Source organism: Salvia hispanica, chromosome 3 (assembly GCF_029641045.1).
Source record: "Salvia hispanica isolate PSC_SH4W2 chromosome 3, Shi_PSC_v1, whole genome shotgun sequence".
NCBI lineage: Eukaryota > Viridiplantae > Streptophyta > Magnoliopsida > Lamiales > Lamiaceae > Salvia > Salvia hispanica.
In genome coordinates, this window is record NC_142694.1 from 54446458 (window position 1) to 54464721 (window position 18264).

At 35.5% G+C, this 18264-nt stretch overlaps 3 protein-coding genes across 4 annotated transcripts; all 3 read left to right on the forward strand.

Moving 5' to 3' along the window:
• The first annotated feature begins 1645 nt into the window (after positions 1 to 1645).
• On the forward strand, positions 1646 to 5717 carry BETA-VPE (beta vacuolar processing enzyme). 2 transcript variants are annotated; one of them, XM_089066251.1, is made up of 10 exons: positions 1646 to 1835; positions 2573 to 2737; positions 2915 to 3071; positions 3149 to 3234; positions 3310 to 3509; positions 4222 to 4270; positions 4335 to 4544; positions 4629 to 4835; positions 4964 to 5132; positions 5367 to 5717. In XM_089066251.1, the coding sequence occupies exons 1-9, from the start codon at positions 1671 to 1673 to the stop codon at positions 5126 to 5128; spliced, it is 1404 nt and encodes a 467-aa protein (XP_088922377.1). In that variant the 5' UTR covers positions 1646 to 1670; the 3' UTR covers positions 5129 to 5132; positions 5367 to 5717. The 2 variants fall into 2 exon arrangements, with proteins under 2 accessions (XP_088922377.1, XP_047966272.2); XM_048110315.2 differs by lacking the exon at positions 5367 to 5717 and having other exon boundaries at positions 4964 to 5236.
• A 774-nt stretch (positions 5718 to 6491) lies between these two features.
• Positions 6492 to 8222, forward strand: LOC125209735 (non-specific lipid transfer protein GPI-anchored 7-like). Its single transcript, XM_048109320.2, has 3 exons — positions 6492 to 6926; positions 7099 to 7140; positions 7968 to 8222. The coding sequence occupies exons 1-3, from the start codon at positions 6626 to 6628 to the stop codon at positions 8063 to 8065; spliced, it is 441 nt and encodes a 146-aa protein (XP_047965277.1). The 5' UTR covers positions 6492 to 6625; the 3' UTR covers positions 8066 to 8222.
• Positions 8223 to 10464: 2242 nt separating this feature from the next.
• Positions 10465 to 17719, forward strand: LOC125215509 (uncharacterized). Its single transcript, XM_048116942.2, has 13 exons — positions 10465 to 10633; positions 10740 to 10854; positions 10944 to 11022; positions 11158 to 11233; positions 11965 to 12048; positions 12170 to 12274; positions 12519 to 12599; positions 12725 to 12789; positions 15132 to 15201; positions 15281 to 15358; positions 15784 to 15881; positions 15946 to 16081; positions 17358 to 17719. Exons 1-13 carry the CDS (start codon positions 10574 to 10576, stop codon positions 17502 to 17504), a joined length of 1194 nt encoding a protein of 397 aa, XP_047972899.1. The 5' UTR covers positions 10465 to 10573; the 3' UTR covers positions 17505 to 17719.
• Positions 17720 to 18264: the final 545 nt, after the last annotated feature.

Sequence of the window (18264 nt, forward strand, 5' to 3'; positions counted from 1 at the left end):
TTACCATCCTCCACTACTCAAGCCATTATTCTCCTAAGAGATCTCTTTTTATTTTTTTTCTTAATTTCTTTGCACAATTAGTTAGATGTAATTTAACGTACGAGACTTGATATGCATGATTGAATTGAGACATAACATTAGTGATGGATCATAATATTAAATTATTTCAGTCACACATTAAATCCAACAATATTTAAATTAAATTATTCAAAACTCATAGTTTCTTAATAGTATTGCTAAATATATTGGATTTGTCTTTTTTTTTTACCATGTACTCCCCGTCCCCGATTAAGAGTCATACTTTTCCATTTCAGTCCGTCCCCAATTAAGAGTCACACTTCATTTTTACCATAAGTAGTAAATAGGTCTCACATTCCACTAACTCAATTCACTCACATTTTATTATAAAACTAATATAAAAAATAGGTCCTACATTTCACTAACTTTTTCAACCAACATTTTTTTACATAAATTTCTTAAAATTCGTACCCGATCAAAGTGTAACTCTTAATCGGGGACGAAGGGAGTATCATGTATGTACTATATATGTTTATGGGGCGGTAGTATTTACTATGGTGAAACGGCTGGTTAAATATAGATAAAATCTTTTCATTTTTCTAATTATTATCACACAATAAATACAACCTTTTTGTTTTTTCAATTTTATTAAAAATTTTATAGTGGCAATTTGTTATTTTCTCCAAAACCCATATATGTATAGATTTATAATTAACAAAAATAATACTTATATATGCAATTTTCAATTTTGGAAACCCTTTTATATTTAATGAGGTTGGGTTCCAATCCCACTAATAATATTTTAATTACTTTTATTTTTTATCTCTCTTTACCAATTTTTCATTAAAACTCATATCGAACCCAAAGTGGATATTCTTTAGGGACCTAGGGAGTAATATGCAAATCTTCGTGGTATTACATTTTAATGTGATTGTGTTAACATTTTTTATATACTGCGTTGATGAATTAATAAGTTAACAATTTAAGAAAATCAATCCCACTAATAATATTTTAATTACTTTTATTTTCTATCTATTTCTTTACCAATTTTGCATTAAATTCCGTACTGAACCCAAAGTGTATATTCTTTAGGAATCAAGCGAGTAATATGCAAATCTTCGTGGTATTATATCTTAATGTGATCGTGTTAACATTATTTTATATACTGCGTTAATGAGTTAGCAAATTAGTAATTTAAGAAAAGTTATCATTATAATGCATTAAAATTGTATAAAATTATATATTAAATATAAAATGGTTCAATCCAGTATCTTGATAGATACAAATTTATTTTTGGTATTGTTTATAATATAATAGATACTTTTTAAAATTATTTTATATATACAATATATTTTTATATTATTTATTATATATTTATTTTTTAATATATTTAGCTGTTAATATATCTTCGTTACTTTAAAAAATTTTATCTAGTGCATAGTGCATAATACAGGGTAACACTAGTTAAGAGTGAAGCTGACATCATAAAGTCGAGTAAATTGAAAAAGGCGCAAGGTGACGGAAATAGAGATGAGCTGTGGGCCCACCCGCTGCCGCTGGCACAGGTGTCGCTCCCTTCTTCTGCATGCCTGAGCACGCTGCTTTTAATAAGACTAGCAAACGCCTACGCCACTTCATTTGTGCATTTCTGGATGGCTCTTACTCGGATTTTTGTGCTCTTCATGTTTATCGCGGCGGTGGTGGCAAGGCGGCAGAGTGTGTGGGATCCCATTATCCGGCTGCCCACGGAGGAGAATGCCACCAGGTGGGCGGTGCTTGTGGCCGGTTCTAATGGCTTTGGAAATTATCGCCATCAGGTTTATTTTTTTGCTAAACTGATTTTATTGCTCAATTTGTCTATTCATTTTTTTTCTTACTTTTTGTTTATTAGATATAAGAAATATATAAAAATGTTTTGTATGTCTTAATATCGTTAAAGTACTAATTTTTTATACTTTATACTTGTCTCTATGTAGTAGGATTATCATATTTATACTTTCTGAATGAAAGAAGAACCCCAAATTATATGTATTTTTTGTGAGAATATGAAAATAATGTTATGAACTATGTGGAGTCCCAAAACCATGTCTAACCTTTTTTTTCGACTGCACAAAAACCTCCTTCATTATCAGCTTTACTTTAATTGAAATATTAGCATGATTTTGTGGATTGATGGAATATATTCTTGTAAATAATTTTATGAGTAGTATAGTCTCAACTTCATCGCTACCATTTTACTGGATCATATTGAAGCTTGGTAACTCATCAGAGGGTAATATGCATTATAAAAGAAGTTTGATTTGAGTCATGAGGAAGTGCAGCAGCACCTGAATATGAACTACGCCTCAACAAGGATGAGTAGGCGTTTGTGTTCATTTCAATTGACACATAAACCAAATAATGCAGCCAAATTATGGTTTTGGATGTGCTACGGGCTACAGCTTTTGTTACATATGTTTCATTACAACTTCTACAATTAAATCGCATACACATGAAGATCTTCTACGTATATATGATAGATTGCTGTGTACTCATACATGAAAAATTACTGCAGGCAGACGTTTGCCATGCATACCAAATACTCAAAAAAGGAGGCATCAACGATGAGAACATTATAGTTTTCATGTATGATGACATCGCAATGAATGATCTAAATCCTCGAAAAGGAGTTTTGATCAATCACCCAACAGGCGAGGACGTCTATGCTGGTGTTCCAAAGGTAAATTGTGACATTTATGAATGTCAAGATTATTTCCTGAAATTATTATTTCAATCTCCAAGAGACTATTGGTGAGGAACTTGACAGTTTGATTACTTTGGCATCTATGTTAGAATTAACTTGACATGATGGTTTCTAGATAAATTTTAGACCTGATTTATTTATTTCTTATTGAAGGACTATACTGGTGAGCAAGTCACAACGGAGAATTTCTATGCTGTGATCCTAGGCAACACAAGTGCTTTAACAGGTGGAAGTGGTAAAGTTGTCGACAGTAAACCAGGAGACACGATATTTGTTTACTATTCCGACCATGGTGGCCCTGGAGTGCTTGGTGAGTAAATAGTATCCTGCGACGTCCATTTAGCATTGTAACAAAGCCCATGACTTAGGGCTCGTTGTAATCCTCAGGGATGCCGAATATGCCATATCTGTATGGAAAAGATTTCATTGACGTTCTAAAGAAGAAGCATGAATCTGGCACCTACAAAGAAATGGTGAGGCCTTCGTGTACAGTTTTGAAGGCCTTCTAAGTTGTTTTTGGTCTCTGATGTCGGTTGTGGTTCATGCAGGTGGTATATATTGAAGCATGTGAGAGTGGAAGTGTATTCGAAGGTATGATGCCGGATGATCTGGACGTCTATGTGACCACAGCATCAAATGCTGAAGAAAGTAGCTGGGGAACTTACTGTCCTGGGATGGATCCCCCGCCACCTCCCGAGTACATGACGTGTTTGGGAGATTTGTATAGCGTTGCTTGGATGGAAGACAGGTACTTCTAACTATGTTATTCAACTATTATTATCCCTACACATTCTGTTCTTATGTGGTGCATTTGAAATTACGACGTGCCTAGCTGACAGAGGAGCTCCTGTAATGTATTCCCTCCGTTCCATAGCAATAGAGGCGTTTCTTTTCGACACAGAGATTAAGAAAAATTGTGTTAGGTGAGTTAAATAAAGGGAGAATAAAGTGAAAAATGAAAAAGGTAGAGAGATAAAGAGAGAGAAAAATAAGAGAGAGTAAAGTAGGTGTGGAAAAATGTGTTGACTTTTACTAAAAAGGGAAATGACTATATTACTATGGAACGTACCAAAATGGCAAAAGGACTCTATTACTATGGAACGGAGGAAGTATGATTTTGAATTTTTTTTCAGCTGGCTCACGTTCAAATCTCAAGTATGACGTGTTTTCCCATCCTTCTCTTTCATGCCGAAATTTTATGATTGTTATGATTATATTAGAACTCTTGATAGCTTAAATCATACTCCTACTTAGTACGTAATATTTAGACATTACGTTTCAAGTGTGATGTATTTTCCATCGCTATCTTATAAACTGGAATGTGCAATAAATTGCCAGGATTATATGAATCCTAGTTATTTTGATCAAAGCTACATTTAAACATTGGTTTCATCTTCTCTGCTTCTGCTTTTGGATTGGCTTGCTGATACTTACAGTGTATGCTTGTCTTTCGAGTGCAGCGAGTCCCACAACCTCAAACGAGAAACAGTACAGCAACAATACGACCAGGTATAAATCCGACTGATGGCTTGTAAGGTGGATGGCTATTTCTAATTTGCATTACTTTTTGTAGGTCAAGGAACGAACGTCTAACTACAACACATACAATGCTGGATCTCATGTTATGGAATACGGGAACAAAAGCATCAAATCTGAGAAGCTGTATCTCTTCCAAGGATTTGACCCTGCGACTGAGAACCTTCCACCGAATCAATTCAATGCCAAAGCTAACATGGGTGTTATCAACCAGAGGGATGCCGATATCCTCTCTCTGTGGGAAATGGTAAGTTGATGCACCGTGCAGTTTTCTCGCCAGAGTTGATGAGATCCCTCTCACGAAACTTGGATATTGTTGTTTCTGATCCAGTACAACAGGCTGGATGATGGTACAGAAAAGAAGGCACAACTGCTAAAGCAGATTACGAGCACGATGCTGCACCGGAAGCATCTTGATGGTAGCTTGGACATTATCGGCATTGTCTTATTCGGCCCAGCAAAGGCTCCTACTGTCCTTAAATCAAGAAGAGGAGGTGGTTTGCCCCTCGTGGATGACTGGGACTGTTTGAAATCAATGGTTTGTTTTCTTAATTGTGCTTTATAGTGTGTGTGTCTCGGCTAAGCTTATATAGTGGTTAATGTCTGAAGCCAAAATGGTTATTTTTGAAATTGTGTGTGTTTTTGACGTATATGATCGATGAACAGGTTCGTGTATTCGAAGCTCAGTGTGGCCCATTGGCGCAGTATGGGATGAAACACATGCGGTCATTTGCGAATATTTGCAATGCTGGGGTTTCCGTAAGCAGAATGGAGGCAGCATGTATGGCGGCTTGTGGTGCTACATCGACCCCTCTGCTGCCTGCTGCATAAATATGTACGAATTGTGGAAGTTACAGATTTTGTGCAATGTGGTGTGTTTAGATTGTGTTTGTTGCATGATACAGGATGATGATCAATGAATAACATAATTTATAGATATGCGAATGATATCATGAACGGATGATACATGAGCAGAAATGTGTTGAAGTGAAGTGGATCTCAAATTTGTAGAAATTCATACATTGGGATTGATAAATGGATCAACAAATACTAAAAAATGTGTTTATAGGCCTTTTCTGAAGGAGGAAAAGAGGAGACAAACGGGAGTATTTCTAGGCTGGAATGGATCCATGAAATAGAATTTGTGGGAATGGATATAGCAGTAGTTGCTACTGTCAGTCTCCGGATGGAGCAGAGGACATAAAACGCAAATCTCTGCACTCCCTCCATTCCATTCAAGATAACCTTTACTTTTTTGTTTGTCCTAAACTCCCAATTAAGTTAACTTTCTAATTTTGTAAATACTTCTCTCTCTTCTTATCTTTACTTTTTTGTTTGTCCTAAACTCCCAATTAAGTTAACTTTCTAATTTTGTAAATACTTCTCTCTCTTCGTTAAAATATCTAAATTACTTTTTTCAATTTTATTTTATTTCATTTAACAACACTTTCTAGAATCTCGTGCATGATCATTTTGAGTGGGACGGAGGGAGTACTATGCATGACACTAATTTTTATTACTTCGGAAATCGTATAGATAGATGATTTTTTATGAAAGAAAGTGGTAGCTTTAATTTGTTACCAGTAGTATTTAATTTCATAATATTCTTTCTGTCTAGACAAAAATACTCTTAAAATTATAGACTTCTAACGAAATTGATATGAACTGAGATTAAATTGGGATAATTTATTTTCGAATTTAATGGCATAAGGTGTTTGATTCCATCGCGGAAATTGTGATGAAATTAGACTAGTTTTACTTAATGGAAATGGTCTTATTTTGAGTCCATATTACTATGTTATTTCGTCGCGCTAAAATTCGTACCGGTTAGTGTGATCAATATTTCTGAAGTCACACATAAATATTTATTGGCTGTACAACTTAAGCATATTTTGTAGTAGCAGAAATTTGAAGAAGCCATAAGCCACAAAAATATATACCAAAGACACAGAATTTAGCATCATCATAACTAAATGTGGCCAGGGAGGTTATTAATGATGGTAAGAGTCAAAATTTCCAACTAAAATTTGAAAACACATATGAAAATAATTAGTCAAAATGTAGACATTAAAAATACAAAAAAAGGATCTAGATGGTAGACTCGGCTTCCACACCATTTCATATGTAAATTTCCATGAGAAAACCATCTACTACCATTCTTTTATCTTTACTAATTCAACATCCCGTTTTCACACGCAATCATATTCAATAAATACAAGTCCTCAACTCTCAACGACCCCACCCTCCTTTTTAAGATCGGACAACCCCAATTCCTAACCAACCACCACCAAAAAGAGGTTAATTTAATTTGCCGATCTATCAATTTCAATGGCGATTAGGTCCTCGACGATCGCGGCGGCGGTGATGACGGTGGCGGTGCTGTTGGCCGCTGGGAGAGTGGTGGAGGGGCAGTCGGACTGCGCCTCTAAGCTGATTCCCTGCGTGGACTACTTGAACTCGACGAAACCCTCCAAGGAGTGCTGCGACGCCATGAGCACTGTCATAACAACTCAGCTTCCTTGTCTCTGCGGATTGCTTAGAAACCCAGCCGCTATCCCCGTCAATATCACTCAAGCTCTTGAGCTCCCTAAGCATTGCAACCTCCCCGGCGACACCACTGCTTGCAACGGTATGCTCTTCATTTCTTCAATTTTTGGATTAATTAAATATTTACTGATAATGCAATAAAAAAAATTGAATTGATGTGTGAACTAACATCTGAATGGTAAAACTAGAAATACACATGTTGTCTTTATGAATGGCCAGCTAATACACATGTTGAATTTGGTTTCTGTCAACAGCACTTGCTGATGCTCCAGGATCCTCATCTCTCCCTCCTCCAGGTAAATTCATTAAATTATGCCTCTTTTGTTACTAACTACAACTACTACTAATATTTTATATAGCAGTCCCCTCACCCAAATTAGTTAAATAAATAAATAATTTGTTTAGTAAGTAAGTAGTATTACACATAATTGGTAGCAATTATTAATACACACGAACACATTAATAGTACTATTATGTAAATGGATTATTTAATACCACTATGCTAAAATGATAAAATAAATGATCGAGCACAATAATACTCTGCCTAATAATTCTGACTAACTCAAAATACAAGCCTAGCGCCTTAATGTTGATGACTAGATTCATAACATTTGTCAGTTGAAGTTTCGCTAGCCAATTAATTAGATATTGAATTACTAGAAGCTCTATAAGATGACCCAATTTATGTATATAGATTATGGTAACCTAAAGACTGTGTTTGGAATTAGAAAATGAAAAAGAATCTTTTGGTAATTAATTAGTGTAGCGATTACCAAATCAAATAGATAGACTATTACAATAAAGTTAAAAATTTGACCAGTACACCATAGTGGCCAAATTTACGCTATTTCCGAGCTGCTAAATGTTGACCCACGTGGCCGACCAACTATTCAAACACCTAATAATATACACCTAAATAGTACCTAATAGTTTGTCCAAATTGAATTGCATCTGTTTGTTTGTTTTCACTTTACATTAGCAACCAATAATGGTCTTAAAAGTCATCTTATCACTGGTTCCAAACATTCATGGGTGTTTGAGAATACAATATTTTTTTATCTCTGGTTATTTATTTATATCAAAAGTTTGGCATATGCAACTTACACGCTGTGCATTTAAATAGCGACACCCGGTGGCAACGGCGGTAACGGTGCTGGTGCACTCACACAGATGGGGATGCCGGCTCTTCTTCTGGCCTCAGCTTTCACTTTCTTCTATTAGTTGAAGAAATCGAGATATATACCCATTTCTATCTATGATTTATTTTGTTTTGATGGTAGAGGTTAATAAGTTTGGATGTTGTTGCTATTGCTACACTGCGTTATTTTTATTTATCTCATGGGTTAATAAATATTCGGCATATTATTTCCGATTTGGATCCCGATGGCGATTTCTATTTTCAGTTGTGACTTGTGAGTGTAGTTAAGATTAATCTAATTACTATGAAAATAATACTATGCATCATTGATTAATAAATTATTAATCTTATCACTTCCACATGTCACTCCGCCACATACGTTTTGAACAATGTTACTATCATCGATAAATTCGGAGAATTACAACATAGGACTAAGTTTAGTGACAAAGATTGTGATTACTCTGTCAGTGTCATTGTGACCCTATAACTTAAAATATTAGTTATATACTTATGATAGTATAACTATTTGACTATTTCTTATAATGAAACTTTTCTTAAAAATAAATTAAACTTTTGCGTACGTCAAAGTGATGCAATGAATACTGTTTATACCATTTTTGTTAAGGAAAACGAGATATTTTGTTAGATTAAATGAATATCCAACCACATAGAAGGATCATTCGGCTGTAAAAAATGTCCGGACCGACAGGCCGAACCTAATAGCCCAAGTATAAAGTGGAAAAGCCCAAAAGTTATAGCCCAAAATTTTAAAAATTTGACTAGCCTGAAACCAAAATATCCCGAAACTAACACGGTTTGCCTGGATACCAAATGGATTGTTCTAAATTCTAATTAACCAAAATTGATATATGATAATTGAAAAATGTGTTTTGATTTTCTTTATAACCTAATAAAAATATTTATGACATAAAAATTAAAGAACGATACTGTATTTATGTTGCATGTGTGTCACTATTTTTTTTAAAAAAATAGCGTTTAAGTATTACTCCATCCATTTCGCGGTGGTGGAGTGTTTCTTTTCGGCAAGCGATTTAAGAAAAATTGTGTTAAGTGCGTTAAGTAAATAAACAATAAAGTAGGAAATGAAAAATGTAAAGGCAGGCGAAGAAAGAATATAAGGTATAGTAAAAAATAAGTGAGAAGAAATGTGTTAACTTTTATATAAAAAAAAGAAATGACTCCACTACTATGGAACGTACCAAACTAGCAAAATGTCTCCACTACTATGAAATAGAGGAAGTACTTGCATGTATCTAATACTCAATCCGTCTTAAGTTTATTGAGATGATTTAAATAGAGAGAATATAAAGTGAAGTGGACAAAGTAGAAATAGAAATAAAGTACGAAGACAAATAAAATAATTGTTTTTGTCTTAAAAGAGAAAAGAAAATGGTTCATTTTAACTTGAAAAATCTAGTAAAAGAGTATAAACTTTAATGGTGTTATTGAGTCGTACAAGGTTCGTCCATTTTTAACTAAATGATTAGAAGATCGATCATTATTTTAGATTAGTTGTCTATCCTTCAAGGTGCCTACAAATTAGTAGTTATTGGATTTTGTCAATAGATGTCATTTAGAGCGTCCACAGTGGTGGCCTTCTTGGGCATGCCCAAGCCACCAAAACTTGGGCATGCCCAACAAACTTGGCCATTCCCGTCAAAACTATATGCCTATAATTTTGATATTATGAAAATGGTAAAGAAGGAAATTTAGGGTTTAAAATTGAGAATGAAGTAAACAATTTTCGGGAAAAAAAATTCTGAAATTCGGGAGGGCCGCGGCTCTCGGCTCCTTGCAGTGGAGGGTCGCGTTTCGCGCCTAAGAGCCTCGGCCAGGCCGAGAGCACGCCTCTCGCTTGGGCACCCCCCCTGGGCCACGCCTCCTCGCGCCTCTAGCAATGGGGGCCGCGCCCAAGCCAACTCCGGGCCAAGTGCCGCGGCCCTCCCACTGTGGACACTCTTAATCTAGTAGTAACTAAAAAACGACTATGGATAGATTAATTTGGAATAGAAGAATAGAAAAAGGTGGCGTTCGGTTGCCATGACTAATAATCATGAGACTATTCATCTAGGATTAAGTTGTGAGATAATTTTAGTTGGAGGGGAACTATGACTAATTATCAAGAGACTATCCATCTAGGATCAAGTTGTAGAGTTTAATCTTATGAACCAAACATGATACATAATTAATTATGAAATTTAATCTTGACAACCGAACACTCAAGAGTATACTATCGCAATTTTGAGAAAACCCAACCCAATCTTTGAAACTATCGCAATTTTGAGAAAACACAACCCAATCTTTGAAATAAAATATCCACTGGACCAAATAAAAATAGACTGATCAAACACCAATCAGTTACCACGTGGGATTGTTAATCTAATTTTGCCACGTGCAAATTTTATTTCAGCAGGTTCCCCCTGTAACCACTCTCGTAATCATATTTTGGATTTAAATTATCTAAATATTCTCCAAGAATGCTAAAAATCACAGTGCTTCACTATCTTCATCCATAAACATTGATACATTCACCACATTGAGCCGTTTCCCATCATTATCCGTTGTCAATTATGTCATCTACTTTGCATTCTCCGCTATCCTCCCCACTCTCTCCAACTTCATCTCTCCAGGCAAATCCCAAGCTCTCACACCTTTCTCTGTGTTGTACTTGTATGTATGCTTTAATTATCTGGTGGCGATTGATATGTGTGTATGTGTGTGTAATGTGCCCGGCAGGTGAAGAGACTGCGGATTCCAGCTCGCTCCGTAGATTCGGCTGTCGTTTTCAAGCCTCGGCGGTTTTACCCTTCGATTCGAGCTGCTGCAAACTTCTCTTCGTCGCTCGACACCGGTGCAGTTTTTGTTTATTTCTTTGTTTTGATTTTTTTTTCTCTTCTGTTTTTATTACATTTTATTAGTGGATTCCGGTGTTGGAATTAGGTTTGAGCACCGAATTGGATGCCGTTACGAGTTACAGCGAGATTGTTCCGGACACGGTCGTTTTTGATGATTTCGAGAGGTGGGGGTTTCAAAATCGTGAAATGAATAACTACAAAAATCTCGATTTACATTTATGTTTACGTGTAATGTGTGTATTGGTGTTTCTTTTTGTTATAGTGTTTCTAATTTACTGATTATATCTTAAATTCTACAGGTTTCCTCCTACCGCTGCCACTGTTAGTTCCTCTTTACTCCTGGGTATTTGTAGCCTTCCCGATACTAAATTCAGGGTAATTATCCAGATTTTATTTCAGTAAACTGATAAACTTGGCTGGTAGTAGTACTTTTTATTACTTTGCCCCTTACTTATTTTTCAGGTTAAATTCTGTCTAGGTAGATATAAACTCTTCTAGTTTACATGTTGAACTAAGAATTAGGTACAAGTCCACTAGCGGAAACCTTCCTTCTGTAACAATATTGCTTTACTTAATTTAATTTTCAGTGAGGACTTCAGCTATCTACTTGTATCCTCCTTGCAATCACACCGATTATCCATTCTGTATCAGCTCCCATTTAAAGACTGTCCATTTGGATAACCAATTCCTGTAACAGCTCCCATTTTAAAACTCTTTACATGGAGTATTAAGTACTCCATAAGTCCATATAAAAGATAGCTCTGTTCCTACCACTATATAATCATAAAGAAAACTCAAAGAGTTAACAGTGGATTTGGCTAGGTTAGGGATGAGTAACATTACATGTATAGTTTTACCTCAAAAAAACTTGAGTCACTTACTTTTACCCTAGCAAAAAGGGTCACTTTTCCCTATAATGTATGAGAACATAAGGAAGATGATAACGAATGTGTTATTAGTAAAGGATGCTCATACTTCTAAATTCCTTTTATGTTTTATTGTATGTGATTTTATTTGAGAAACAATGGGAATTTTAATACTAAGGAGCACTTAAACTATCATTGCTAATATAGATGAAATTCAATTTTATTTCTTTCGTTTTATAGAGCGCTGTTGACACTGCATTGGCTGATTCAGAGTGTTATGCCTTTGAAAATTCTGATGATCGAATATCTTGCTTCGTCAACAAGGTAGGTCCTGTAAATTGCACATGGAGTTAATAGCGTGAATTTTGTATGAGGTTATGAACATGTTACTGCATGCATTATTTGGGTGTGTATTTAATCATTGTTGTGTTAAAACTTATAATAGGCTTTGGTGAATGTTGGAGGTGATCTTGCAAAGCTTGTGCCTGGTCGCGTTTCTACTGAAGTTGATGCTCGTCTTGCATATGACACTCAAGCCATTGTTCAAAAGGTTACATTTGATTGATTATTCATTTTGGTCTTATGTCTTCTGCTTCTCTACTTGCTAAGCTATAATGTTGCTCGACCATAGTAGTAGTTTAATAGCACTTTATTTACTGTTGCATAGTATAATATAGCTTATAAATATTTTCACCAACGTTGCCTAAATATATAATCTCACAAACCTTCTTTTATTTGCATACATGATCTCACCAGAAGGTTCGTTGATCAACAGTTTGAATTTGCTTTTTCAGGTACATGACCTTTCGAAATTATATAACAAGATTGGTGTATCTTCCGAGCGTTTGTTGTTCAAAATTCCTGCAACTTGGCAGGTTAGTGTTTCCTACTTTAATATACAGATTTCACTTCTTAGAACAGCTGAATAGTCGAGCCAAAATTGAGTTATAAATTTTGATCATCTGTACCTGTTTTATCACTTTGCTTTATGCTTTTCTAGGGAATTGAAGCATCAAGGATATTGGAGTTGGAAGGCATTCAGACACACATGACTTTTGTCTACAGGTATTAAGCATATTGCTACATAACTTTGAAACTAATGCATTTAAAAGATTCTAGAGAAAATAACTACACTAACTATGGACACCTTAAAAGTTCTAGTGATGGATGACTAGTTTATTAGGACTTAGGAGTATCAAATAACCCCAGAAACCCCGGAAACCCGTGTACCTTCTCCCTAGAAATTGTACTGATTACAAGATTAATCGAAGCATTACCCTAACTTAAAACTTCTGCCTACCTAATAAGTAATAACAACATGCATTGATAACATCCCATCATATGACTGGCCCAAGAGGCACTTGAGATAATTGAAACAACATAATTAAGTAGTACATCGTCCTCTTACTGTGTTAAACAATGTACTACACATGCTGATTATATTCTGCACTACGATGTCAATGATAAACTAGGATTGACAGATCATTATCTACACCATCCTTATGCGCGAAACAACTTTACTCTTGAGACAGAAATGTGGAAATTCGCCTTAAAACTCCCACTAGCCCTATCAACTTATCAATCCCACAGCTTAATAAAGACTTGACCACACGTTCATCCTCCCACGAAGTTTTTGTCTACATATCACAAACTGAATCTTTTACCAGCAAATCTGATGACGACGAATACAGACCTCATTATTCTCATCCAGTACCTTCAACTGGGAGACGTGGTAAAAACGTAAAACTAGACGAAGACCCAACACAGGTAACTGAAACCGATAAGCTACAGCACTCACTCTGCCAATAACCTTAAAAGGACAAAAGTACTAGGAGCAAGCTTGGTATTTATCTGCTGAAAATGTGACTCATCTTGTGGGGTGTTATTTCATAAAAACCTTACCTCACATTGAAATTTGATATTCCAACAGTGTTTGTTGGCAGACTAACAAATGAATGTTTCAAGATTTTGTCCCTCTATGAGAGATCACATGTGGGAGTTTTTACTCAAATTTCTCTAGGAAAAAAATGAAGTCTGTATAGTCAGGTGAACAACCATACACCATCTCAAATGTTTGTTCTCCCTGAGTGAAAACTCATATTAAAGCAACTTTGGCCCTTTTTGGAAGAAAACCAAGACACATGAGCAATGTTAACTCATTTCTATGGTTACCTCATTCCTAAGGACCTCAAGGACTGCCAAACCTGATGACTGATTTCTGTTTTCTCTAGGTAGTACCTAAAACCTGTGCCCCTCAAGGACAACCTTACATATGAATGGCATGAGAGCCACTTGACAGTAATTGGAAAGTAACATATTTGATTAAAGTCCAGCATCTTTCCATGCTAAAGACAAGTACTACATAGGTGAAGTCGCCTGATGATGCTAAACTTGGAATTTTTAGATCTCTATTCATTATGTTTTTATGATAAACTTTCAAATTCATAATACTGTATGTGATTCAAAAGTTACCTGTTTTATTTTTTATTTTTTTGAATTTATTTTCTTCTACTTATACTAAAAAAGTGTAAGGTAGTGTCATTAAGGCTTCTGTGGATATTTTATTAACCAGTAACCACTTTAAAGAGTTAAGTCAATGATAAAATTATACATCTTGGGGGGTGTGGGGGGGGGGGGGGGGGGGGTCTCTATATCTTGTTTCTGTAGGTATCTTATTTCTTTTAGCAGGGGCAGTCGTATGTACAAGTTCTTATTTGATTGCCTATTAGCCATACTCAATCCCATCGAGGGGTTGCTATTTCTATGTTTCTCCAGAAAGGACCGCTGCCTAACTGCTACACCAGCACATTAGCCTCTCTTGTTCCTTGTAGCCAGAATAAATCTAAATCAGCCATGCCGCAGCCTCCTTCTATTTCCTTGATGCTGCTGCCTGCTTCTCTTGTTGATAGATTTGCTTTGGTGGCTTTTACTCTAGATGTTGTGGTTTCTCCTCTCCTTACAAAGGCCCTTACTCCTTAAAGCATTGCCCCTCTCTTGCAGAGCCCCCTGCATCTTAAAGGATGGGAAGAGCGTATGTGGCTTCCCTCATTGAAATTGGAGGGAACTGACCGTGGAGTCCTTTAACAATATGGACTCAGAAAACTAAGGCTCACTTTGTAGCAAGGGGATTGGGGAATATGGATTTGCTGATCAATATATAACTTGAACGAGTTTCAAACATTTGACCTCTTCAAATATCAGACAGCCGCACAAAATGGCTCATGTCCGCAAGCAATGACTATGACCTCCTTCCTAAAATGACAATGATGATTATGAAGTGACACATACAACAGAAATTATGGGTCCTGTTGAACTCCATATATTTTATGTGCCCGCATTCTCCACTTACAACAGCATGCCTCTTTCTTGTAAAATATTTTACAACCGCATTTAATGTGTATCAACAGTTTTTGCCAGGCTGCTGCTGCAGCTCAAGCCGGAGCTTCCATCATTCAAATTTTTGTCGGTCGCCTTAGGGTAATTCATTCTCAAATTAATTTGTGCTCAATTGTAATTTATTTACTATGGTTGAATAAGCGACTATGTTCTTTATTAGGACTGGGCCCGCAACCATACTGGTGATTCTGAAGTAGAAGCTGCTCTCAGTAAAGGAGAAGATCCTGGATTGGCTTTGGTCAGTTTTTCCTGTTGCAAAACCTATACCAACTAGACTATCTTGAATTTTCTGAATTTGCTGCCAATTTTTCATGATTAATTAAGTTATTTCACATCTGGTCACAAGTTCCATTGTTGTAACTTGTAATATCATTTAACTAAACACAGTTTGAGTTTTCTGTTAAAAATAGTGATATTTTTGTTCAAAATGTTTATAGTTGGAGAATATAATTACAATTCTGTATAAATTGAAACATTTTTGTTAAAAGGCTAATAGTTTGGTAGTCTTTTAGTGAAATTAAGAATCGTGCTGTTCTTAGTCTTGTCATCTCATGATTACTGATTTGCTGTCAATAACTTCTACTTTATTCTTAGTTCATTGTTGCATTTATTTAATATGAGAAGGGAAAGGTCGAACTTTTATCAGTACTATCATGATTTCAGGTTACAAAGACCTATAATTATATTCATAAATATGGACACAAGTCGAAATTGATGGCAGCCGCAATTCGTAACAAGCAGGACGTGTTTAATCTATTAGGGTAATATTCCTGTCACGAGCTTGTAGTTATCAGTTAGTTGTATATGACGGTTTCTCTTTTGCAGGGTTGATTACATTATCTGCCCATTGAAGATATTGCAGCTGCTTAAGGAATCAGTGACACCTCCTGATGAGAAATATTCTCTTATAAGGAGGCTATCACCACAAACTGCAGCCTCCTATAATTTTAGCAATGAAGAGGTTTGCTGGCTTTAATGCTGTTATGATATAGATAGAGATACTACTATAAGAAAAGACTTGAACCTTGAAACACTAAGCGGGGGTTTACTTTGAGTGCTATGATTAAATGTTAAAAATAATCCAAGCTACTTGTTTGACCATCTTATCGTTCAGATACTCAATCCTATATTTTCTCAATCTATCCCATCACTCAAAGTAAATGCCCCCCTAAAAGAAAAGAAAAAACTTTATTTTACTCACATCAGGTGTCAGTGAGTTCTCTGAATGCATTTTACCCTACATGAGTTCCATTTTTTAGGCAAACCTTGTTTCATCTTTGCTCATGTGTGACTGTTACAATTGTCATGGGCATATCCTTGTTTTTTGGACATTAAAAAGCTTTATCTCTTCCTTCCTAATAAAAATGTATCTAGAGGACATTCTTGACTAAATTCAAAATTGTTCCTCTGCCTCCCCCCCCCCCCCCCCCCCGCTGAATCTTCGTTTTATTTGAGGTGGCAAGAATCAATGCCGCATATTTATTTCCAACAGTAACATAATAATTCTTGTACCAAAATGAGTTGCTGGACATTTTTGTGACTTTTGTGGAACGCTGGGTGTATGATTACGTAATTCGTTAAACACTGGTAATTTTTTAAAAAAGTGATCTCTGATTAAAATCTGGACATTATGCTATTTTACCCAAAATAATTGAACCAATAGGTTTTGATCTCCTGTGTTAGATTATGGTTGCTCCTTCATAGGAAATTTGAGATTTGGGGTAAGAAACCATAAGCCTAAACAACATTTACACACCACACAGGAGTCTTTCTTTAGACTATCCTCTGGATCTGGTCATGGAGCCATCAAACAAGAATTGGAATAAATGGTTTATATTGGTATATATTTAGTGTCGTGGTGGAAATTATAACATGGCCTGGAAATGCATGGGATCAATCTGTGACTATCTTTTGACGTAATGAGCTTGAGATGTCTTTAGATGTTTGTTGGGGAAGATAGCCTCAGAGTCCTCTCTCTGTCCTTATCCTAGAAGATTAAGTCGATAGACAATGTGGAACCGAACCTTGCACTCATTCTTTCTTGCTCTATTTAACGCACAATTAACACACATTTCAGAGCTTTCCAGTGTTTAAAAATAATGCTTTATAATTAGTTATTTCATATATTCTGGCCTTGTACATATGTTTCATACCTTTGGAAAAATCCTTTTTCTTGAGAGATTTTTCTGTACCTGAGGATTGACCTAATAATGCTCAAATGGCAAATCTATTTTCAGCTTGTCAACTGGGACGAGAATAGCTTTGCCTCTGCTTTGGGGCCTGCAGCGATGGGGCTTCTAACCGCTGGAATGGATGGGTATGCTAGCCAATCTACGCGGGTTGAAGAATTATTCGACAAAATCTGGCCACCCCCTAATGTGTAAAGGTGTCATGAAGTAGAAGATTTTCAGTGGTGGAATTAAGGTGGTAAAGAGAGTTAGCTGCGAGATCTTTTGTTATAAATCTTTTTTACTCTGGTGAATTTGGCTGTGAAATTCCTCAAATTGTCTCTCTCCAAAATCCATGGGATAATTAACTAATTTTGTGGATCGGTATCTGCAGCAATTCTATTCGCATAACTCAGTCGTGCTTGATACTACTTTTCAGGTGCACATTTTTGGTAAGGAAGCAGTATAATCAACCGTATTTTGGAGTAATGACAATTGACAGCTTTACTAAAAGTACTCGGTGGTGAAATGTTTAATAAGATTAAATTTTAATATTTTTAAATTCAAATGTTAAAAATTAAATAAAAGATGGACACAATTCAAAATAATGAGAATACAGTTCAAAATAATGCAAAATGCCTCCACTATTTTTTAAATTATAATATTTTGTCTAATTGGTCCGATTGTCAAAATTAGTTTTATTTTTAAAATATATTGACAATAAATTACTCATATACATTATTTTATTTACTAACTTATATTTTTTGCAGTTAACATAACAAAACAATATTAATGATATGGATTTGACTTCTAACAATAACTTTTTTCCCATTTTCTCTTTACTAGTTTAAGAGACTACTCGAGTTACAAAGATGAACACTGTACGTGCTTCAAATTTAAGTAATAAACGATGAAGATAAAAAAGAATAATACAATTTATGTACATTTTCTCTAATGGAATAATACAAGTGCTTTA

Excerpts from the sequence above, each read along its gene's own strand:
- LOC125215509 (XM_048116942.2), top strand. The coding sequence starts at position 10,574 with ATGTCATCTACTTTGCATTCTCCGCTATCCTCCCCACTCTCTCCAACT. Across the intron at positions 15,202-15,280 it reads TTTTTGTCGGTCGCCTTAGG|GACTGGGCCCGCAACCATAC; the intron begins GTAATTCATTCT and ends GTTCTTTATTAG. Across the intron at positions 15,359-15,783 it reads AAGATCCTGGATTGGCTTTG|GTTACAAAGACCTATAATTA; the intron begins GTCAGTTTTTCC and ends TCATGATTTCAG.
- BETA-VPE (XM_089066251.1), top strand. The coding sequence starts at position 1,671 with ATGGCTCTTACTCGGATTTTTGTGCTCTTCATGTTTATCGCGGCGGTG. Across the intron at positions 3,072-3,148 it reads TGGTGGCCCTGGAGTGCTTG|GGATGCCGAATATGCCATAT; the intron begins GTGAGTAAATAG and ends TGTAATCCTCAG. Across the intron at positions 4,271-4,334 it reads TACAGCAACAATACGACCAG|GTCAAGGAACGAACGTCTAA; the intron begins GTATAAATCCGA and ends TACTTTTTGTAG.
- LOC125209735 (XM_048109320.2), top strand. The coding sequence starts at position 6,626 with ATGGCGATTAGGTCCTCGACGATCGCGGCGGCGGTGATGACGGTGGCG. Across the intron at positions 6,927-7,098 it reads CGACACCACTGCTTGCAACG|CACTTGCTGATGCTCCAGGA; the intron begins GTATGCTCTTCA and ends TTCTGTCAACAG. Across the intron at positions 7,141-7,967 it reads CTCATCTCTCCCTCCTCCAG|CGACACCCGGTGGCAACGGC; the intron begins GTAAATTCATTA and ends GCATTTAAATAG.